Below are 25253 nucleotides of genomic sequence, written 5' to 3'. Positions count from 1 at the left end.
CATACATCTTCCATATTTACATGAACATTACTCACTAACTCCTACTGTCTACAGCATTTCGACGTAAGTATCGTCCAAGGAAAGATCTCCGGCCAAACAAGTCCAGTTTCTTCTGTTTATCTGTCATCACGAGCCACCAGTTCAAAGGGCAGTTCAGTTTCCCACACAGAGCCAAAGTCTGCTCTGATGAAACCAATCATTGACAAAGCAGCACATCACGCATGAGAAATGTTTTGCTGAAATCATGCAGAAGAGACACTTCCTCCAATAACTTCCCCTTCAGGTTTGAAGTCCTGTTGTGTCTGCAGTCACATGAGGCACTGTACAAACAGACCGGAGAGGCTGGTCTCAAAGGCAAACCCAGCACACCTTTTTATGCAATGAAGTGAAATACAGTTGACACTGTGTGCACAAGTGTTGTGAAGTGGGGTAAGATGAGCCAGTGTGTACTTATGTGGTCCTTTAGATAAGATAACATTAGTACAATGAAATAATTGCAGGATGTTTCCTATCACTTTATATGATCAGAATACATCTATGACAAAGGGTAATAACAATATGGCTTCCTGTGGCTCAATTTACCCCAGGCCATCTGACTGATTCTGAATCAAATTTCCTTCTTCAAATTTCATATTTCTTTTCTTAATTTAAATTTAAACAACATAAATTGTTTAAAGTAATCTTCAGTTGTTTCTGAAACAACATGTTGAACAGCAGTCGTAACCTTCCCCAAAACCGTTTATTTACGTTTATTGAGTAAAATTAGATGAAATAAAAAACTGAATCATAATAAATGAAATGTATACATGTATTATAATATATTGTAGTCATAGGGATCTTGTCATGGTAGTTTTCTGCAGTGTTGATCATGTCGGGTCATTAGATGTGGACTACAGGTGGAGATATATATATATATATATATATATATATATATATATATATATATATATATATATATATATATATATATATATATATATATATATATATTTATGATTACGCATCTTCTGGCTCTTATCAGAGAAAGGTTGCTGTACTTGTACATTGTTCCTATCAAAGAAACTCAATTTAAAAAAACTAACCCAGTTGAGTAGTATTACACTGAAATGATGCCAGTTTATGCTTCAGAGACTTAACTCAACCACAGTGCCTTACGGTGGGGGAAGGCAAAACGCTGGCTCAATTTACCCCACAGCATTTGGCTCACTTTGCCCCATGGCTGCCATTTTAGACAAAACTAGCGAGCTCACCAATTCAGGCTAATATTGAGCTGAATGATTTGCATGGTTTTATACATTGCTAAATCCCCAATAGTGGTCATCCATATTTTAGAGCTGCGGGACAAATGAGCTGTGAGGGAACAGCCGTTTCCTCAGTTATGCTAAAACTCTGCAGTAAAGGTGCAGTTATTAAAGTGCTTCTCCTCTCCACAGTCCGGCAGACATGATGTGGTTATAAAATACATGGTCACATGACAATAAAGTGTCCAAGATAAAGGGGGCGGGTCAACTTACCCACTGGCTCATCTTACCCCACTCTCCCCTACTGCACATTAGGCTGTGGCCTAATCTAAAGACACACTAGCGGTACTTCATCCTTAAATATACTCTCGTCTATTACGCATCCTCAATTTAATATTTTCTTTATCAGTTTTACAGAATGGTGCCAAGCTAAATAAATGGCTTCTATAATCACACTGCTAGCCTAGTCAGAAGAATAGCATAGCTAAGTAAATAGTACGGCTATGAAATGTCCAGAACAACTGTACAACCAAACCTAATCCTGTTGCAGTATTGTCCTGTTTAACACTGTGAAGCTGCTTTGAAACAATCGGCACTGGAAAAGCGCGATATACATAAAGACTCTAAAAAATGCACTTGGTTGTTTTAACCAAATGATTGAGTTGTTTTAATTCAGCGGTTGGGTTAAATGTTGCTTAAGACAATCCAATTGCTGGGTTAGTCCATTTGCAACCAAACTTGGGTTGTTTTTAGTCCAGCATCTTTTAGAGTGAAGTTGGTTGACTGACTGAAATGTCAATGCATCTATCAGACACCACTCCTACAACTACAGCACAGAGCTGCTTATTCCTAATATGACGCCTGTCAGACTCGGCATATTAAAACAGGACACAGGGTTCAGACAGCAGCAGGACTAGCCCCACGTCCACACACGCATGTCCTTTTCCACACGCAGAAAACACGCGGGCACAGAAATGAGCCGTTAACAGAGAAATTCACAGCTCTTGCATAATATCTGCAGAGATGAATCTCACACACCATCTGTGCTGGCAAACACCTCTCTCTCTCTCTCTCTCTCTCTCTCTCTCTCCCTGTGTGTGTGTGTGAGTGGGTATGTTTTTGTGACATATGAGGACACAAATGTGTATAATGCCATGGGTATGACACAGGTATTACAGGAGAGGGTGAAATATGAGGACATTACCCATGTCCCCACTTTTCAAAAGGCTTATAAATCACACAGGAGGAGTTTTTCTGAGAAAGTAAAATGCAGAATGTTTCCTGTGATGGGTAGGGGTAGTGTGTGTGTGCGCGCGCGCGCGCGTGTGTATGTGTGTGTGTGTGTGTGTGTGTGTGTAAGAGTGAATAACTCTTCAGTATAGTCATTTCTCCATCACAGGCCACAGTAAAAAGGAACAGCTGTTGTGTGATTGAGGGGGAAATGAAGAACAGTGTAAGATGACATCCTTTCCTCTTCAGGTTTTCATCACAGCCTGACAATACAGTAAATCAAGAACGTTCATAAACACTATATGCTTTCACGCAGAAAACACGAGCACTCATGTGCTCTCTCATACTGCTTTGCAGCTCTGTCCGCCGTCTGGATTATAGTTCAAATGAACTAGTACCCGATACAAAATAACAACAAAAATTGAAAGTCTACATAAAACATGAAAACACAACATGTGTATCCAGACAAACCCTACGATATGAGGACAAAATGTCCCCTCCAAGATGACAATATCTGAAATCCTCATCTTTGTAGGGAATTGCTTTGAGGAAAACAGCTTGTAAATCATATTAAGTGATTTTTTTCTGAAAATGCGAAAATGCAGAAAGTTTTGTGTAAGGGGAGAGAATGGACAGGAATGCCCCCATAAAACATGAAAACCCAACGTGTGTGTGTGTGTGTGTGTGTGTGCAGGACGACATAGTGTCTGTCAAAGCATCCCCACTGGGTGTCTGATGAGTAACAGGGGGATTCCTGCATTCCTAGTCAATAAAGGTGGATGAGAAAAGGGGCAGGAAAACTCTTTGGGAGTTTTGGGAGTCCATCATGTTAATGAAGAGCAGATTTCAGCTGTGTGTGTGTGTGTGTGTGTGTGTGTGTGTGTGTGTGTGTGTGTGTGTGTGTGTGTGTGTGTGTGTGTGTGTGTGTGTGTGTGTGTGTGTGTGTGTGTGTGTGTGTGTGTGTGAGTGAGCATGCGAGTTGTCTCAAGTGGATTTCCATATGTGCCTGAACACACCGCAGACCAGATGACCCACTTGCAGTTTTACTGTAGATGATTACAAGAGTCAAACACAACATTACACACACACACACACACACACACACACACACACACGCACGCACTTTGTAACTATAAACTTAATGGTTTTTATACCATACAAACTGTACATTCTATCCCCCTAAAATGCCCCTACTCCTAAACCTACCCAACACACACACACACACACACACACACTCACACACACACACACACACACACACACACACACACACACACACATATATATATATATATATATATATATATATATATATATATATATATATATATATATATATATATATATATATATATATATATATATATATATATATAACTAAAGAAAGAAAGAAAGAAAGAAAGAAAGAAAGAATATTGTAGATTGACAAAGAGTATTGTGACCAGTGTTAGGGAAAGGTACTTTTAAAAGAAATGTGTGGCAAGGGGGGCGTGGTTCAGCGAGGTCTGCAGCGGGAGAGAGCCGCGGGACGAGCGGTAAGTGAGTGGGTTGGACACAGATGAATAACACCTGTATCTTGTTCTAGTAATGGGCGTGGAGAGGGGATAAAACGCCAGTGGAACCGGAGACCAGGGAGAGAGAGAGTCGGACGGTTGATGCCAGAGACCCTGAGACTGAGAAACCGGAAGCCGGAAGTGCCGACCCGGAAGTGATTATTGTGTTTTGAGTTTGATAGAAGGCACACGCTGAGTGTGCCGCTGAGTATTGAGATACTAAATAAAGAAAGCATCACCCGTCCAGCCGACCCCCGTGTCCTCTTCCTTCCTCACACTCACGAACTTGTTACACTGGTGCCGAAAACCCGGGAAGGAAGCAGGACAGCGCCACCGCCATGCAGACGCCCTCCGCCTCGCCGTTTGCGGACATCATCACCTCCCTCGCGGCCCTCCACCAGGATCAACATCAGATATGCTGGACCTTAGGGCGGACCAAGAGCGCCGCTTCGTGGCCATCGTCCAAGGCCAGCAAGAGGACCGCGAGAGGTTCCGGAGCTGGATTGACCGGGAGGTTCGCGCCGAGGCCGCCGGGCTGGTCAGCGCACCGGTCCACGTGCCCCTGCATAAGATGGGGCCACAGGACGACCCGGAGGCCTTCATCGATCTGTTCCAGAAGGCCGCGGAGGCCTGCGGGTGGCCCCGGGCACAGTGGCCGGTGCGCCTAATACCACTGCTCTCGGGAGAAGCCCAGGCGGCCGCCCAACAACTGCCGGTGGCGAACCTCCTGGAGTATGAAGACCTGAAGAGGGCCATTATTCAGCGGGTCGGCCGGACCCCGGAGCAGCATCGCCAAAGGTTCCGCTCCTTGGAATGGGGCGAGGCCGGCCGACCCTTCGCGATGGCCCAACAGCTCCGGGACTCGTGCCGCAAATGGCTCCTGGCCGGTGGAAGCGACGTGGACCACATCGTCGATCTGGTGGTACTAGAGCAATTCATTGCTCGGCTCCCGAAGAAGACCGCCGAGTGGGTCCAGTGCCACCGGCCCACCTCGCTGACGACGGCCATCAATCTGGCGGAGGACCACCTGGTGGCGTGCCCGGAGGTCGGCGAACCCCTACTAACCTCTCCCTCTCTCTCTCCCCCCTCTGTCTCTCCCTCTCGCCCTGTCCCTCTCCCTAGGTCCCGCCCTCCGGGCCCTCCTCGCATTCCCCCCAGAGGCCGGGGTGGGATGGGCCCTGGGCACTTCGGGAGTTCGAGGGCCCCGCCCAGGGGGGCGGGGCTGCTGGGGTCGGGTGGGGATAATGGATCCGGTTCCACCCCCTCTCCCCGCTCATTTTCCAACCTGGACGGCGGGTAAGCCTGGGCTGGCCTGCTGGCGGTGCGGCGACCCGGAGCATTTTATGGACCGATGTCCGATGATGGACATCGGGACAATGATCCGGGTCCCGGACTTCCAGCGGACCACCCCCGATCAAGCAGGAGAGTACCAAATTCCTGTGAGTATCAAGGGGGGTACATATCAGGCCTTGGTGGATTCAGGATGTAACCAAACCTCGATCCATCAAAGCCTGATGCAGCCTGGGGCATTGGATACAGGCCGCGTGGTTAAGGTGCGGTGTGTGCACGGGGATGTGGTGGAGTATCCGCTTGTCCCAGTCACGATACAGTTTGAGGAGAAAAACATAGGGTTGAGGTGGCGGTTAGTCCACACCTCCGGCATCCGCTAATTCTGGGGACGAATTGGCCCGCCTTTCCGGCTTTATTGGGGTCGTTATGTGCGGATGCCGCTTGGGAGAAAAAGGCTAGGATTGGGGCGGCGCGAGTGCAGCTTGGCGAGACTGACACGGGACCCTTGGGGACAGCTTCAGAGGAACCGAGCGGGATCGAGAGACTGATTCTCTCGGACCTCTGGAGCAGTCACAAGATGAGACCCTAAAAAATGCCTTCCAACAGGTCCGCTCTATCGACGGCCAGTCTCTTCAACCCGCCTTGCCCGTCACTTATCCTTATTTTGCCATAATAAAGGATCGGTTGTATCGAGTGACCCAAGACACTCAGACAAAGATAGATACAACCCAGTTATTAGTACCAAAGAGCCGCCGGGAAATGCTTTTCCAGGCGGCTCACTCTAACCCGATGGCGGGCCACCTGGGACAGGCGGCCACGCTGAATCGCCTAATGACCCGATATTTTTGGCCAGGCATTCATGACAACGTGCGCAGGTGGTGCGCGTCTTGTCCTGAATGTCAGTTGGTGAATCCACTGGCTGCCCCAAAAGCGCCCTTGCGCCCCCTTCCATTAATGCAGGTCCCCTTCGAGAGAATTGCGATGGACCTCATCGGGCCATTAGAGCGATCCGCACGCGGCCATCGTTTTGCGTTAGTCATCGTGGACTATGCAACACGATATCCGGAAGCAGTGGCCCTCCGCAACATCTCCGCGAAGAGTGTTGCGGACGCACTGTTTCGACTAATCTCCCGAGTGGGGATTCCAAAAGAAATCCTCACTGATCAAGGCACGGCGTTTATGTCACGTACGTTAAGCGAACTATACGGATTATTGGGCATTAAGTCCATTCGAACAAGCGTCTATCACCCACAAACGGACGGCTTGGTCGAGCGGTTTAATCGCACACTTAAATCCATGATCCGTAAGTTCGTGCAGGAAGACGCCAAAAATTGGGATCGGTGGTTAGAACCCCTCTGATTTGCCGTGCGGGAGGTTCCCCAAGCCTCCACGGGGTTTTCCCCCTTCGAGCTTCTCTACGGGCGCCAGCCACGGGGGGTGCTGGACGTCCTGCGAGAAACTTTGGAGGAGGGACCTTCTTTGGCGAAAAATGAAATTCAATATGTGCTGGACTTGCGAACAAAACTCCACACCTTGGGGCGGCTATCTAGGGAGAATTTGTTACAAGCCCAGGACCGCCAGAGCCGGTCATATAACAGGGGTACGAAGCTACGCAAATTCACACCGGGAGAGAAAGTGCTCGTATTACTCCCTACGTCGAGCTCTAAATTAATGTCAAAGTGGCAGGGGCCGTTTGAGGTCGCACGACAGATCGGAGACCTCGATTATGAAGTGATACGATCCGATAGGAACGGGGCACGTCAAATATACCATCTAAACCTGCTTAAAAAATGGAATGAGGTGGAATCAGTGTTGTTGGCAACGGTGATCAGGGGAGAGGATGATCTCGGGCCAGAGGCGAGCATCAAAGCACAATCGGTCGCGCTGGCCCCTGGTGGAGATCATCTCTCACCGTCCCAACTCACTGATTTATCAAAATTACAGGCGGAGTTCGCCGACGTGTTCTCGCCCCTACCGGGACGTACCGACTTGATTCAGCACCATATCGAGACCGAGCCGGGCGTGGTAGTTCGCAGCCGGCCGTATCGATTGCCTGAACACAAGAAAAAGGTGGTTCAGGAGGAATTAGGGGCAATGCTCGACATGGGAGTAATAGAGGAGTCCAACAGTGACTGGGCGAGCCCGATAGTTTTGGTCCCTAAGACCGACGGCTCGGTCAGGTTCTGTGTGGACTATCGCAAGGTGAATGCAGTGTCGAAATTCGACGCGTATCCAATGCTGCGGGTTGACGAGTTGCTTGATCGGCTGGGCACGGCTCGATTTTATTCAACATTGGACTTAACAAAGGGCTATTGGCAGATCCCCTTGTCACCATTGTCCAAAGAAAAGACAGCTTTCACCACGCCGTTTGGATTGCACCAATTTGTCACGCTTCCTTTCGGTTTGTTCGGGGCACCCGCTACCTTCCAGCGCCTCATGGATAGAATTTTGCGTCCCCATGCAGCATATGCTGCTGCCTACCTGGATGATATCGTGATTTACAGTCACGATTGGCAGCGGCATATGCAGCATGTCAGGGCGGTCCTGAGGTCGCTGAGATCCATGGTCGAATCAGTGCCCAGAAGTCAGCACTAAACAAAAGACAATTGAAAAACCGTGTGGCATTTGCCAAGGCCCACAGCCTGCTAAAAGGATGGACGCTGGAAAAGTGGCAGAAGGTGGATTTTTCAGATGAATCTTCTGTTGAATTACACCACAGTCGCCACAAATATTGCAGGAGACCTACTGGAGCCAGAATGGATCCGAGATTCACCCAGAAAACAGTGAAGTTTGGTGGCGGAAAAATCATGGTCTGGGGTTACATTCAGTATGGGGGTGTGCGAGAGATCTGCAGGGTGGAAGGCAACATCAATAGTCTAAAATACCAAGAAATCTTAGCTACCTCTTATTCCCAACCATAAAAGAGGCCAAATTCTGCATCAGGACGGTGCTCCATCGCATACAGTATTGTTCAAAATATTAGCAATACAATGTGACTAACCAGAATAATCAAGGTTTTTAGTTTATTTTTTATTGCTACGTGGCAAACAAGTTACCAGTAGGTTCAGTAGATTGTCAGAAAACAAACAAGACCCAGCATTCATGATATGCACGCTCTTAAGGCTGTGCAATTGGGCAATTAGTTGAAAGGGGTGTGTTCAAAAAAATAGCAGTGTCTACCTTTGACTGTACAAACTCAAAACTATTTTGTACAAACATTTTTTTTTCTGGGATTTAGCAATCCTGTGAATCACTAAACTAATATTTAGTTGTATGACCACAGTTTTTTAAAACTGCTTGACATCTGTTTGGCATGGAGTCAACCAACTTGTGGCACCTCTCAGCTGTTATTCCACTCCATGATTCTTTAACAACATTCCACAATTCATTCACATTTCTTGGTTTTGCTTCAGAAACAGCATTTTTGATATCACCCCACAAGTTCTCAATTGGATTAAGGTCTGGAGATTGGGCTGGCCACTCCATAACATTAATTTTGTTGGTTTGAAACCAAGACTTTGCCCGTTTACTAGTGTGTTTTGGGTCATTGTCTTGTTGAAACAACCGTTTCAAGGGCATGTCCTCTTCAGCATAGGGCAACATGACCTCTTCAAGTATTTTAACATATGCAAACTGATCCATGATCCCTGGTATGCGATAAATAGGCCCAACACCATAGTAGGAGAAACATGCCCATATCATGATGCTTGCACCTCCATGCTTCACTGTCTTCACTGTGTACTGTGGCTTGAATTCAGAGTTTGGGGGTCGTCTCACAAACTGCCTGTGGCCCTTGGAACAATTTTACTCTCATCAGTCCACAAAATGTTCCTCCATTTCTCTTTAGGCCAGTTGATGTGTTCTTTGGCAAATTGTAACCTCTTCTGAACATGCCTTTTTTTTAACAGAGGGACTTTGCGGGGGATTCTTGAAAATAGATTAGCTTCACACAGACGTCTTCTAACTGTCACAGTACTTACAGGTAACTCCAGACTGTCTTTGATCATCCTGGAGGTGATCATTGGCTGAGCCTTTGCCATTCTGGTTATTCTTCTATCCATTTTGATGGTTGTCTTCCGTTTTCTTCCACGTCTCTCTGGTTTTGCTCTCCATTTTAAGGCATTGGAGATTTATTTTAGCTCAACAGCCTATCATTTTTTGCACCTCTTTATAGGTTTTCCCCTCTCTAATCAACTTTTTAATCAAAGTATGCTGTTCTTCTGAACAATGTCTTGAACGACCCATTTTCCTCAGCTTTCAAATGCATGTTCAACAAGTGTTGGCTTCATCCTTAAATAGGGGCCACCTGATTCACACCTGTTTCTTCACAAAATTGATGACCTTAGTGATTGAATGCCACACTGCTATTTTTTTGAACACACCCCTTTCCACTAATTCAACTAATTGCCCAATTGCACAGCCTTAAGAGCGTGCATATCATGAATGCTGGGTCTCATTTGTTTTCTTAGAATCTACTGAACCTACTAGTAACTTGTTTGCCACGTTGCAATAAAAAAATATACGAAAAACCTTGATTATTCTGGTTAGTCACATTTTACTGCTATTATTTTGAACAATACTGTACTTCCATCTCCACATCAAAGTTCCTCAAGGCGAAGAAGATCAAGATGCTCCAGGATTGGCCAGCCCAGTCACCAGACATGAACATCATTGAGCATATGTGGGGTAGGATGAAAGAGGACGCATGAAAGACGAAACCAAAGAATATTGATGAACTCTGGGAGGCATGCAAGACTGCTTTTTAGCTATTCCTGATGACTTCATCAATAAATTGTATGAATCCTTGCCAAACCGCATGGATGCAGTCCTTCAAGCTCATGGAAGTCATACAAGATTTACAATTACATTTGGATCTCACAGCACCACAACTTAATTTGCTGACATATTTTTGTATTTGCTGTAAATTTGTTCAATTTCTGTATAGGCGACAAAACTTTTGTCTTGCCAAAATTTGACCTTTCTGTCTTGATTAAATGATAAATATTTTTTCTGTGAACATTATTTATTTCAGTGCATTAAACATCATTTAGGAGGGTTTTAGCTTTTCATATGAGCTATTTCTAACACCAATTAATTAATTAAAAGTCAGGTTAATATCAGGTATTTCTAGAAAATAGATAAGCGACAAGACTTTTGTCAGGGACTGTACAGTTCAAAGTAATATCTGCTCGTCCTTCATAACGCAGTCGATATTTACATCACATATCATCTGTAAACACAGACGTTATTGCAGCACCACAGTAGAAAACTAAACCATATCTGTATCCGGCTCGGATGGTTAATAAACAGAGAACAGTTTGGCTCGATGGAAAAGCGGCTCCACCAGCCATGCATGTTCTGTATCATTCTGTATCGTCTTAGGAAACTTAATGGCTTGTACGTTTTCGATCTGAGAACGAGTGCAGTGGAGTCAATGTTTTTTTTTTTATGGGATTTTGGTTAAATGGCTAAAATATGGTCTGGGCCAAACAGGAGCTCAAGACATTTTCACGTTTTATTCTACAGCATAAAATACATCAGTAATACCCCACTCATGAGTTTTTGAAGCTGTTACGTGTCTTGAAAAAGCAGTTGCTAACAAGTGTCTAAATGGGACTACAGTCGGGAGATTAAACGTCCTCACGCCGAACAGATAAACTCAGCCCGCTTTCACAGCCTCGTTCTGCTCATAATTGTGCTCTTATAAACAAGTCTGACTCAAACGCTCTAGGAAAATGTTTTGAGATAAAACTGGAAGAGTTGTCGGAAGGGTAGCGATGGTGACGCTGAAACCGCGGGGACCGTGGTGTAGTTTGTTTATAGCCTACCTTTAGCTTTTTACTTCTGGCGACTGCATTCAGGCTTCAAAAAAGTTCATACAAGTGTTCCTCATCTGTTTTAATTATCTTGGTGGACAAAACGTGTAAGTATCATAAACTTTTGTTGATCACAGATTTTGTTTTTCTGCGATAATCCAAAAGCCTTTGGGAAAATCCTATTATGTTTTTTTTCTCAAGTGAACCAGTACAAAGTTGGCCTTTAAAGTGCCGTCAAACTTGTACCAATACAACGCATACCAATGTTTAGTAATCTATTAAACGTGCTCCCGCCTGATTTCTGTCAGATATGTGCACTTCATTGCTGGGTAAATGTTACAGGACACTAATAAAAGAAATGGGATATGATGACGTGTAATGGTGTCCATTTCTTAAGCCCGGGACACACTGCATGATTGTCTGTCCCAGATGAATGATTGCCATCGTTAAACAATCGTGATGGTTTCTGTGATCGTGGCTCCTAATTGTTGGTCCTGGGTCATACAGTGAGAGGTTCAAAGACATTTACATTTATGCATTTGGCAGAGGCTTTTTTCCAAAGCGACTTACTTTGCATTATAAGGTACAAGGAGTCTTCCTTCAAATGCTGCGGTGGTCAGGAGGACTGAAAGTAGTACTGCTGGGGCAGCTCGGAAATGTGTAGCCATTACATGGTTATCAGTGTTTAGTGGTAAGCCAGTGTTATTTGAGCCTTTATTTGCGATCAGGCTTATTAGCCTCCCTGTTTATAGAGCATGGGGCTAGTGGTGCTTTTCATCGTCGGGACTACGAAGACTAATGGGAGGGTAGATTGTGGTGACGTGTTCAATTATTATTGCTAGTGAGGGCGAGATGGTACATTCCATGGCGTTATTATGAGAGACGTGGTACATTCCACTTGTATAAAGAGGAGTGAGTCTGACATCTAAGGCGTGTCACTTGGGCTCTCGGTGTTGACGTCATTTCTAGTGCATCGTGTTTACATCCTGGAGGTAAGAGCTACTGGTGGCAGCGGTAGTTTGGAATATGTTTGAAGGGGTAATTTGACACCCATATATTTTACAGTATGGCTGAGGAGTGTGCTGGACGCATCGAGCGGCTTTATATCTGCAAAACAGTGCAGCTTGCACGCCATTGAGTGCGCGGGGTGACGCGAGTCATTGTCTGCAGGTATGGTATATGTATTTTCATGCTCGGGTTAATGGGGCAGTAATTTATATATTTTTTTAATACATGTCTTATGTTTTATTAGTGACACGGGGGCCAGGCAGTGTTGCAGCAGGCTTTGTGGGCGCCGTGAACATCGTAATGTTTCTTCCTGAAACATGACTTATTTTATCTGTAACTTGCCAGCAGCCATATCACCCTGTAGCCCAAGACTGGTTTCCCACTGAAGCTAAGCAGGGCTGAGCCTGGTCAGTACCTGGATGGGAGACCAACTGGGAAAACCAGGAGCTGCTGGTAGAGGTGTTAGTGAGGCCAGCAGGGGGCGTTCACCCTGTGGTCTGTGTGGGTCCTAACACACCAGTATAGTGATGGGGACACTATACTGACAAAGAGCACCGTCTTTCGGATGAGACGTTAAACCGAGGTCCTGACTCTCTGTGGTCGTTAAAAATCCCAGGATGTCCTTCGATAAAGAATAGGGGTGTGACCCCGGCATCCTGGCCATATTTGCCCAATGGCCCCTGTCCATCATGGCCTCCTAATAATCCCCCTCTCCTGATTGGCTTAATCACTCGGTCTCCTCTCCACCAGTCAGCTGGTGTGTGGTGAGCGTTCTGGCGCAATATGGCTGCCGTCGCATCATCCAGGTGGATGCTGCACATTGGTGGTGGTTGAGGAGATTCCCCCTTCCATGTAAAGCGCTTTGAGTGCCTAGAAAAGCGCTATATAAATGTAACGAATTATTATTAATTATTATTATTATTAACTTACGTGCTAATGAATGTTCGAACTGGAACGTTTTCCTTTGGACTATTTGGATTGTCTCTTTAGCTCTTAGTGCTGATCTCCTCGACTGTTATACACCAGACAATGTATTTGCTGTGACTCTACAGGTAACACTAATTCATATCATTATACCTCGACGACCAGAACAATAGAGCGTTCTAGGCCGCCGGTGGCGCATCGAGATTCGGGAGGCTTGAACTTTAGTGCCCTGAGGATTCAAAGGAGGTAAATAGTGACGAAAGCTGTATGTTTGTTACTATTTTGTATTTTCTGCATGCTTTTGGTCGTTTTGTTGCATTCTCCGAAATTGTCTTCTTTGTTTTATCTGTTTGTTTGACGTGACTTCCAATGTGACTTTATTGAATGATATTGTGATCTCGCAGTCAAAGAGCATTGGTTAGGACAGTCACCATTTGTGACAATGATCCTTCTGACAGCATGTGACAAGTGTTTGTTTGTTCGACTCATTGTGTGTGTGTGTGTGTGTGTGTGTGTGTGTGTGTGTGTGTGTGTGTGTGTGTGTGTGTGTGTGTGTGTGTGTGTGTCTCATCCTGTTTTCTCTTTCCCTTCAGAATTGGGGTACAAGTATTAGCCGTGTCCTTTGTGTGTGGTGGTGGTTCAGCTGTCGGCCTGCAGTGTTGAGCTTTTAGACGGCCTTTTTTAAAACTATAAAGGCTTTAAATACAGACTTTATAAAGACGGCCGTTGTCACAGAGAGCAAAGGTAGCCTACGATCATTTTCAGAAATTCAGCATGATCAGTGTGTTTGCTGCTATGGCCTACATCTACTGGCCAGCCAATAAAAATTAAATAAAAATGAAGAGGAAAAAAAATACCCCTTACAATCCAAAATAAATTTTAATCGGATTTGCCCAATGATTCTGATTAACATGTGACTTTTTTATTCTGACTGTGCAAGCACACCACAAACAATGCTCTTCTTACTTAAAACATACTAAATAAGAAGATGATTTTTTGCAGTGTAGTCCGGTTACAGTCAGATTATATGGGTCCATACTGAGTGTGACATGAGCTGTGTCGTGATGAACTGACCGATCTGAAGTCACTCAGGAAAAGCTCTAGCAGAATTAGTTTACGGATCCCACTTGCTTTGGTATTTTGTTTTCTAATACAATTACAATTACATTTGGGCATTTAAAGTGCAAATTTGTTCTAATACTTTGAAGCCTGTATGTATAGTTGATCATTGAATGATTGGATGGTACAATCTCTGGCAATCTTACGAATCACACAGACCTCAAATAACCAGGAATGCTACAGAGATTGTCCCGAGTGGAAGAGTTTGCTGACTGTTGGCACAGGAAGCGAGATGGCTGTTGAGGAAGCAGCCGTTCCTGCTGATCTCTCCGGTGTTATCTAGCTCAGCACTGCAAACATGTGACACACACACACAAACACACTACTAGCAAGAGCACAACACAACTGACAGATCAGGCCCCGGTTTCCATCACTACAGGATAAACACAGTCCAAGAATGCCTCAATATTTAACAGAGAAGCACAGACCGTCCACAACAACAGTGGACATTATAAATAATCCACAACATGAGCCTTTAAAGTGCTCCTCTGCACGAAAACCTCACATAACTTCAGTTGAGGACTAATAAATAACCCAGTGTGAGACGGTCCTGGTGAAGAACTCTTCCTGTGTGTTAGAGACGGACTGTCATGTCACTCTCAGCTGGACGGGCTAAATAAAACACATTAATGTGATCGTCTCATAAATATAGAGCAGGACACATGACCAGTGCTACAGAGACTGAAGAATAAAGGGAACCGGTGCTAAATTTACAGAAACCAGGTCAACGCTTCTGTAGGTACAGGGCTTTCAATGCATTACTGTATAGTCCACCATTCTGCTGCTTTAGTAAAGCCTTACTGACCTGAGAAAGGCCACTTCAGTTACTCCAGCATTAACAAATAATCTCACATAAGTGCTCCCAAACACTAGTTATAGTTAGTCTTACCCGCTGTCCAGCTCCAGTTCCAGCAGAGACTGAGTTCTCTCTGAGTTGCAGTGCAAACACCACATATCTGCGGAGGAATCCACAGCGCACCGCACTCAACCATCCCTGGATCAGAAGTCTCTCAGCGAGAGGTGTGTGTGTGTGTGTGTCCCAGCGGCCCAACAGATCTGATCAAACGCTAACACTGCTGTAGGTGGAAGAGCTCGCACTCCTGGAACAACCAACACAGACTTCTGCACGCGCGGCAGAGGAATGCAAGTGGGAAAATGTGAAAGCACCTCTATTAATAGAGCCTTTCAGAGAGAGAGAGAGAGAGAGAGAGAGAGAGAGAGAGAGAGAGAGAGAGAGAGAGAGAGAGAGAGAGAGAGAGGGGTGTGTGTGTGTGGGCATGTTTTTGTGACATATGAGGACACAAATGTGTATAATGCCATGGGTATGACACAGGTATTACAGGAGAGGGTGAAATATGAGGACATTACCCATGTCCCCACTTTACAAAAGGCTTATAAATCACACAGGAGGAGTTTTTCAGAGAAAGTAAAAATGCAGAATGTTTCCTGTGATGGGTAGGGGTAGTGTGTGTGTGTGTGTGTGTGTGTGTGTGTGTGTGTGTGTGTGTGTGTGTGTGTGTGTGTGTGTGTGTGTGTGTGTGTGTGTGTGTGTGTGTGTGTGTGTGTGTGTGTGTGTGTGTGTGTGTGTGTGTTCAAACTATCCAGCGTTTGTTGCTCTCATGTGTTTAAGTTTCGTGTGTTTAGACTCTGAAAGACAAACACAGACACACACACACACACACACACACACACACACACACACACACACACACACACACACACACACACTCGTTCTCAGCAGTACATGCTGCATGTTTTAGAGATAAGTCCACTTTGACCTTGCTTGAGTGACCTTGAATTTATATGTGAATTTATAAAACATTCGAGTCCTTGATGCTGATTGGTCAATAGCCATGTTTTATTTATGATAAAGCCCGGTTATGGCCACTTCACCGAACAGATCAGTGTATCACCAGAGACTCAGATATAGAAAGACGGTGCACTCATAAAAGGCAGAGAGTCCAACGCACAGTATGGCGGAATAAGTCTCGCCTTCTAAATAAAAGAGCCAATCACGGATTGAGAAAGTTGTTGAGTTACTGCGGTTACACTGGCGAATCCAGCCTGAAAACACCTCTTTAACACTATTTGAGCATAAGAAACAACACTTATGAGACACGATTTCATTGGTGATTTCAAATATGATATTTATATAAAACTATGATATTTATTTAGAAAATTATATATTTTTTGGTACCACTGCACAACACTGCCTTCCCTGTAATGCTCATGCAGGGGATTACCAAAAGTATTGGGACACTCTTCCAGATCCCTGAGTTCAGGTGTTCAAGTAAAGATTGAGTAAAGCAGCCGCCACTGGACTCTAGAGCAGTGAGACGTGTTCTCTGAGCGACCAATCACGCTTCAGTCTGACAATCCCATGGACGAGTCTGGGTTTGGCGGTTACAGGAGAACGGGACTTGCCTGGCTGCATTGTGCAAAGTGTAAAGTTTAATGGAGGGGGATTATGGTGTGGTTGTTTTTCAGGAGTTGGGCTTGGCCCCTTAGTTTAGTGAAAGGAACTCTTCATGCCTCAGCACACCAAGACATTTTGGACAATTTCATGCTCCCAACTTTGTGGGATCAGTTTGGGGACGGCCCCTTCCTGTCCCAGCATGACTGCGCTCCAGTGCTCAAAGCGTCGCTCCATAAAGACATGGATGAGGAGTTTGGTGTGGAGGAACTGGACTGGCCTGCACAGAGTCCTGAGCTCAACCCGATAGATCAGCTTTGGGATGAATTAGAGCGGAGACTGAGAGCCAGGCCTTCTCGTCCAACATCAGTGCCTGACCTCACTAATGCGCTTCTGCTTAAAGCTCATGGCAGGCGTCCCAAAACTTTTGGCAATATAGTGTATATGTATATGTGAGAGAGAGAGAGAGAGAGAGAGAGAGAGAGAGAGAGAGAGAGAGAGAGAGAGAGAGAGAGAGAGTGTGTGTGTGTGTGTGTGTGTGTGTGTGTGTGTGTGTGTGTGTGTGTGTGTGTGTGTGTGTGTGTGTGTGTGTGTGTGTGTGTGCGTGTGTGTGTGTGTGTGTGTGTTATAATGACATGGGTATTACAACGTAAACATGGTTTATGAGGACACTTCCTGTGACACTTCCTTTTGGTGTCTTATTAGGCAAACTCTCACTGTGCAGCTGGTCTGGTTTAAACTAAAAGACGGGAAACAAACCTCGTCTCATGCTGAAAGATAAGCAGATGCACGTGTGTGAGAAATATCATATACTGTTAAAATAAATGAACCCGTCCCTAGTCTCTGTAATGAGTTTTTACATCTGACATTCTCTTGACATTTACGCTTTTTTCTAGCAGAAGGATGGTTAATGCCATGATTATACTTAAAGTAACTCATTAATACATATATCGTTGGCTTTAATGTTTGTATCGTGTGGTAAATAAGGTCCTCGAGGAGTGCTGTATTGTGAATATAGGAAACATTATTAGGGTCATAATTCAGCACTGATAGCACACGGACATCACTGAGACGTCTATTTAATATCTGACATTTTTAGTCTTTGCTCATCTGCAATACGTGTCCAAGACGGTTCCTGTGAGATTTAGAAAATGTCTTATGATTCAGAGTTTATGTAAAACTGTGTTTCTAAGAAGGTAATCTTATGTTTGAACACAGCAGATGTTTTCCAGATGATGTGCTTTTAGCAGACATCTTAGAGACATGCCTGCGCTTAAAACTTAAAACTTATCTTAAAACTGATTATAGACACAAAACAAAATGTAGGCCTAAATCATTTTAAATTATGTATTTGAATTACAAATACAATTTCCATCCATTTGGATTACACAATTTAAAGATAAAGTTATGAATTTTATGTATATTTTTATATTTGTCAGTCAAATATAAACGAAACTGGTCAGATTTCTGCACTCAGAAATTCATGGCATAGTTTATTATTAACTATTTGCATCTATTTGATTTCAAAAATCTGCATAAATATGTTAATTGTACATTTATTTAATTAAAAAGTAGTTAAACAAGTGGTGTGAGACTCATCCTTCCCTCACGGGTCAAAATGACCCGAAGCCCTAAAATTAAACAGACTTTTTTTTTTGTCCAGAAAGCTTATTTAAATTAATTTTTTATAATAGTTTTTCTATTTTTAATGCATTTTTTTTAGATTGTGTTATGTTTTATTTTATTTATCTTTACATTGCTAGATTTCATCCATAAATAATACATAAATAGTAGTTTAAGCACATTCTTTCAACTTCAAAATAACTTCAAAATAACTTTCATAACCCTTTTAAGTCAGCTCAGAATATCTCACATTGGGTGTCGACCTCTTGTGGAAAAACAGATAATATAACAAAATTGAATGACTCTCGCCACTAGATGGCCTTGTAAGGATGTATAATTTTTAGTTTGAATTGTGATCATTTGTAGGTTTTCCAATATGAACGGAATCATTCATATTGGTTTAATCAAATGGTTTAAACATTAAGTTTATAGTTTATGTTAAAAGTGTGTGATCCAAATGGCTGGAAATAGCTAGTATTGAAAGACATCAATGTGAGTTTGGGGTTTTGTATCCTAGAGTACAGGTGGAGAGCAGGAGGGTATGGTACTGATGTGCTGAGCCGCTGTGAATAATGCCATCTGAGGAGGCAGGATAAAGAGGAAATAAGGAGCAGATGGCCGACGGCTCCTTTACTCGGACAGCAATCCCTGCGCCTGCACTGAAGCTGGAGGAAGGGGGCCGCGTCCTCTGATTAGGGACACTTCTCTCTCTGTGGAGAACATCACTGCTTCCTCTGGTCTGATACAACTTCAAACCTCGCATTGCTGAAGAAGGGAGCAGAGTAGAAATGTAATGGGCGGAAAAAGAGCGCCACTGACTGCAGCTGTCTATTTATTAAACAAATTTCCTTCATTGTATCAACTCAAATTTGTAATTTAAATAAACTCAAAATTTTAAGGAAACCAGGTTACTTATTTTTAAAGTTAAACCAACACATTTTTTTTCTACAGTGTGGGAGCGTTTGCTCAGCATGTACACGAGGAAGACTGGCTTTGAGTCGGCTCATCCTGTAGGAGAGATGGCACTGAATCATTCATGAGAAGATCACATTCCCTCTCGGACGAGCACCTGAAACCGGCCCTCCCCAGCTTACAGAAGAGCTGTGTGCCGTTAGATGGGGCAACAACATCATGCCTGAGCTCTAGTTTACTGAGTTCTAGTTAAAATGGCCAAACATAAAAGTCTGGTCAGTTCACTATTACTTCAGCTAAAAACATCAGCTGCCAAACATACACGAGCTCCAGGGCGTGCCTGTCCCGTACACACAAGCTGCAGTCGTTTAGGGGACTCGCTCCTGCATTTAAACACGCGTCACACCTCAGACTTTACAGTGTGTGTGTGGACATAGAGAACAATATATCAAAGAGAGCCAACCAGCTGATTATGCCTTCACGCGCTATCAGAAGTTTCCCACTTCAGAAGTCGTGATTACCAGCTTGTTGTCGGAGAGAATGGAGGACGCCAGGTTCATACTTTTGGGAAAATGTTATTTTAACACTATAACCATTTCAGTCATTCCCCGGTCCCAGAAAATCACTGGCAAACACAGCAGCACAACACGAAAGCATATCGTTTATAATCACATTCACAATAAAGGCATAATGAAGACAAGATAAGGCTGCTTAAAGACTAAAATGGCAATAGTTTTCATATTATCCATGATCCTATTGTATACAAGCTACTATCTAGATAGTGTGGTAAAAGTAGCTAAGTTTAGCTATTTACCACACTAGATAGCAGCTTGCTCACTATTCTGGAATGATGGTCAACTTGTTGTGTCCTACTTTAACAACAAGACAAGACAATTAAATTGTTGTGGGAAAAATAATAATAAAACACCAGCCACAGCAGAAATTTGTCTCCCATCCGCCATTTTGAACGGTTATGCCACGCCCCTCTCGGGAACTTGGGGATCAAAATTATTCCCGAACTTCCCAGTGGTAAATTCGACACCAGAGGGCGTTCATGAGCAATTTTGACCTCAGATTTGCGATAATTCTGAAGCACTAGAAGGCAGCATTAGAAACTACATATACGCTTCTACATGTAAAAGACAACACCAGAGGTATAATATAGCGCTGGATTCCCCTTCGCTCTCTCCGGCTCAGTATGAGTACTGGCATGGCTGTTTTTACACAACACTTCATCATCCAATGACACCACTGCAGTTTCATCTATTTCTTCAACTAGTGATGAAAGTAAATTAACGGCTAAGCATTGTCTGGTCAGTCAAATCTGTCTGGTGTAAAAATGAAGAAAATTTTTTTTTTTTAACATGTGACCTTGCACCTTAAAAACACACGATACCAGCATCACGTGGATGTTATCTAAGGACTGCCAGTCATGTATTAGTCCATGGGCCAGACGAGATGTCGGTACCACTCAAGGTGGCAAAGGTTGCTTATACTTTTTGAAAAGATACATGTCTGTAGTTAACATTTTTGTATGATAACCCTTCTGGAGTCACAGCTAAATTAGTGTTATCAGCTGTTAAAGTTACACCCCCCCATTGAAAAAACACATTTTTGACACAGGTGCATACCTTGTTATTGACCTTTATTAAAGACACATTTACATATTTTATGTTGTTATGTTTGGTATCATTTTAAAGGGGACAGTCTGAGCTTTCATTCAAGTCCTTTTATGAACACTTTGGAAAAGTACAGCCTACCCTGGAGCTCATCAAACTTTAAATCACACACATTTTCCTGCCATTTCCGCCTAAGTCATCTTTTGTCTTTTAATCCTGTGGCATCAGGGAGCATCAGAGATACAAAATGTGAACACTGTAATACTGACATGACTCTAAGGATTCAGAAAATGTATAATTTCCTCATATTATCTCATTTTGATGGGGTGGTTTTTAGCCTTATATCAGACATGGCGTTTTTTTTTTTTTTTTTTTTTTTTTTGTTGAAAAAAGAAGTCAAAATAGTAAGCAGACCAAAGTCATTGAGATTGATTCACACTCATTTTATATTTTTTGAAAGAATGGTAATAATTTCACAATCATTTTACAACTATGAAAAACCAACAATAAAGTTTACATTTGTCAGGTATTGTGCAAACACACATTGTATGTACAATGGTAATAATACAAACAAAATCTAAAACTTTATGATAATAATACTAATAACAATATCAACCTTCAGAACATCAGCAGGACTCTTCACTCAAACAGGTCATCACTTTCTTCATCTGATCCCCCAAGTTCAAATTTGGGCTGTGGATCATCAGCTTGTTTTTGATTGCTGCAGGTTTGCAATCTACACATATCTGTGCAGGACAGTCCATTTGACAGGCATGTGCAATCTGGAAGTTTACATGAACGCACACACTTACAAGAAAGCAGCTCCAACACCATTTCTGGTGCAGGTGCAGAACGCATCCAATGAATGGCCAACTTGCCATCATTGATGGTCCAACCATGCAGAGTTGGGCTTGGCACCACAGGTGAAGTTTGTAAACAGCTCTTCCAGATTGCTGCTTGATAGTTTGACCGTTGAACATGCATGTAAAGACAGTCTCTACATGGTGGCAGCTGGCTAGACTCAATTGCTCCCCTTTTGGCACGGAACAGCTGGTGACGTAGTTCATTGACTTTACCTGTGCTCTTATTAGCGGTGTACATGCAACAGGTAAACTGTTCAATTTTCTGGAAAAGATCCTCTGTTACATTCCAAGACTTCCCCAGTTGACTGAAGGTGTCTTGGTATGAGGTGTCCTTTTTCAGCATCTTCAGGGGTTTCAACTTCCCTTGACCTGCAAATGCACTGACCGTATCACAGCCTGTGAATGCATGTAGACCAATTAGGCTATCACACATGCCATATCCAATTGAGCCTACCAGTTTAGTGATGTCAACAAAACGGGTACGATTCTGTGTTCCACATTTTTGAAAAATAGGACAGGCGATATCTTTCTGGAATGCAAGACAAAGCACCATGACATCAGTGTCCTCAGCTGTGATGATTAAGGACTTTGAGCCTGCATTAGATGCATGCAATGCATGCAGCAGCAAACGTGTGTCAGCTTCCTCGTGTGTCGAGTGCAACTCTGTTACTTCCTCACACTTCTCCTTTGTCAGCTTGTAACAAGTTTCTTCACAAGTCATGTACAGAGTTTTGCCATGCAGCAATTGTCTGTATTGTGGATTCTTCCATTCTGCCACTAGAAACTTGATTAGGCTGTTCTTGTTGGAGGAACTACAAAGGAATTTCCGCCACTGTCTCACATAGTGTCCACCTACAAGGTTCTTGTGCTGGAGAGCAGAGTCTGCACCCCGGTTTACTCGTTCAGCATCTTTGATGGAAGTTTGGTGATAGACATCAAAAACAACATCTAGTCTCTCACTTTTCTCACCTTCTTGCAGGGCCGACAGCAACGCTGACTTTGCCACCTGTGCAAAGGTTCTGTTGTCGCCATTCATTTTTTGAATAAGGCTCATCCCATCAATGATGCAAGCAGATGGTGTTGGGATGTGTTCTGCTGGAGAGACATTCTTTTCGAGTTCTCTAGCAAGTGCAGCCTTGTTGGTTTTTCGTAAGGTGCCATCAGTGTTGGCGAGTGCCCATGGCAGCGGGCCAAGGGGGTGAGAGAGAACATCCTTCATATTAACATTTCTGCTTTCAGCTACAAGGATCATGTGGCTAAACAGATTTCTATCGGCCTTGAGAACAACATCTTGTCCTTTCTTTCCATGAGATCTTTTTGTGTTGATGTTGGAGAATGTTTTGAGGCCTTGTTTGGTCATCTTGTCAAGGAATTTTAAAGATGTTGGGTCCTCTTCTAGTCTTGATTGTCTAAATATCTGGTAAGCCTCTTCCCCGATCTCAGAGGCTCTCAGGAGATCCCTGGTCACATCAGGAGGAGCAATGGAGCCAGTTGAGAGGCTAACCAAATCAATGCCATTGGGGGCCATAGGATTGAGCCAGTTATTTTCCATAAGGTCAACGAGAGACTTGACATCCTTCTCATCTCTGATGATCCGTGAAGCCTGTAGATCTTGATGGGACAGCTTGGAGCTGCCTTGACCTATCAGGTCTCTCAGCTGTCTGAGGAACAAAGATCTGTATTCAGCCATTAGGTAATATTTGGTCACAGCTCCTGGCTTCAAACTGAATCCTTTTGTACCTCCAGCTGTCTGGGTGTCTTTGTTTACAGTTTCCTCTATGGCTTGGTCAACAGGGATTCGACCAAAGGTATTGGTGGAGCCCATCTGTACAGAGAAACAACCTTCCATGAATTCTTTGAACACATCTGGGTGTGTGGAGGGCAGTTGCAACATTTGAGCATAGTAGTAGGGAAGGTAGCGTGCATAATTTATTCTGTCATATGCGAAGCACCAAGGAATCATCGCTCGAATGCTCGCCAGGTGAAGAATCCAATCTCCCTCTCTCGATGCCCTTATGAGCCCCAACAAGATTTCCACCATGTCCAAGTAAGACATCCAGAATGCAGAAAGACTGCCATTTCCATTTCTGAGAAACTCGCAGTATACTTCGAAAAGCTCCATGATGCGTGTACAAGGGCTGCTCTCAAGGACCTCCTTCAATGCATCCTCTGAAACCTCTTCCCTGAGGGTAAGAATTGACTTCTGTGTTTCCTCGAGGTAACCTCTGCTGGTTGGGTGGTTATCTTCCAACCAGGACAGGAAACCATTCCATGCTAGCCGCATGAATGCCTCATAGAGTAGCTTATGTAGTCGCACAGCCCTGTTGTACTTGCGACCATCCAATATACCAGCAACAGAACCTTCTGCTACAACACCAGATTCAATGCAGAGGTCTCGGAGTCCAGCGTCTTCAAAACGCTTCCCTAGTATTCCCAACATTGTGCAAATTGTGTGGAATACACCAAGTCTGGGAATGATGTTTTGGAACTCACTGTGTTTCCATCCAATCTCAACAGCCTTTGCATAAAGAGCTTGGTCGAAGACACAAACAATCTTTTTCAGGCCTAACTGTTGCATGATCTTTAATGACTGGTTGAGCACCTCTTTGACTGTAGCCATTTGTGTTGCTGGAGCATTGATTGTGGGCAGGTAGCCTATATTGTTGGGGATGACCACCAATTTGTCTCGCGTTAGGATGTTAAAGCCTGTCCAGCTGCTGATTGACTGTTCTTCTTGTTGTGGCAAGCGTGCAAGCACCCAAATAAGGTTCTTTTTTCGAGCAAGCTGAGTATTGGCTGCAGTATTGATGTCTGCACATTTGCTTTGTGGCGGACCCACTCGTTGTCCAGCATTGTAAGAAGGCAATATTGTTGCAGGTGCACTGATGCTCCGTTGTTTTGTTTTGGAAACAGCTGGCTTGGGTTGGACAGCATCTTGGTCAGATTTCTTTGCTTGCACAGCTATCCCATTCACTCTATGGGATGTTCCCATACCACTGACTGTTTCCTCCAAGCGATCAATGTTGTCCCAGGCTAAAGTAGTGAATAGGCCAGGATGGATGTTAGTGGGCAAAGCTATATCACTTTCAGTGGAAATGAGTTTTTGGAGACAGAGGGCTGTGTCAATCTCCTCCAGCTGTGAATACGACACACAGTGACCGAGTCTGTTTAAGATGTTTATCAGCTCTACATTGCCTGTTAATGACTTGACACTAAAGGGGAGAATGATATGCTTAGAGGGTTTTACACTTCCACATGTCACTGCATATACTATATCTTGACCAAACGATTGCACAAGCCTCTGAACTCTCTGCGTTGCATGAAGAACATCATGACAACCTGTGAGTAGATAACAAAGGAAAACGCGAAGTGACTCTGGAATGGTTGGGCATTCTTCTTCTGATTTAACATCAGGTGGCCAGGACTGAGGAACATCTTGTTCCTTGATGTCTGCTCTCAAATGTATGGCTACTCTCGCTACAGCATCTTTGTCTTTAATTTTCAGGTTGTGGTTTTCTTTGACAAGTTCCCTCATGGACAAATTATCTGGATAGAGCAGGAGTTTTCCATTATTGTCAGGGATGATGTGGAGTACTCCACCAAACTCATGCTCAAGCTTTCGCCGTATGTGCTTTTTGGTTG

The 25253-nt window shown here is 43.9% G+C and overlaps 1 protein-coding gene across 6 annotated transcripts in view; it reads right to left on the bottom strand.

Annotated features, from left to right (window-relative positions):
* Positions 1 to 25253, bottom strand: part of iqsec1a (IQ motif and Sec7 domain ArfGEF 1a) — a 238640-nt gene that overhangs the window by 29760 nt on the left and 183627 nt on the right. Inside the window, exon 1 of one of the 6 annotated variants that reach the window (XM_067447011.1) lies at positions 15071 to 15311. The exons of 4 other annotated variants lie outside the window; for them this stretch is intronic. In XM_067447011.1, the coding sequence (XP_067303112.1) occupies positions 15071 to 15135 (65 nt within the window). In that variant the 5' untranslated portion in view covers positions 15136 to 15311. Of the gene's footprint in view, positions 1 to 35; positions 187 to 15070; positions 15312 to 25253 lie in introns of those variants that run through there. One more of the 6 variants, XM_067447008.1, reaches the window with a different exon arrangement.

Source organism: Pseudorasbora parva, chromosome 6 (assembly GCF_024679245.1).
Source record: "Pseudorasbora parva isolate DD20220531a chromosome 6, ASM2467924v1, whole genome shotgun sequence".
Taxonomy (NCBI): Eukaryota; Metazoa; Chordata; class Actinopteri; order Cypriniformes; family Gobionidae; genus Pseudorasbora; species Pseudorasbora parva.
This window is presented reverse-complemented; position numbering and strand designations above follow the sequence as displayed.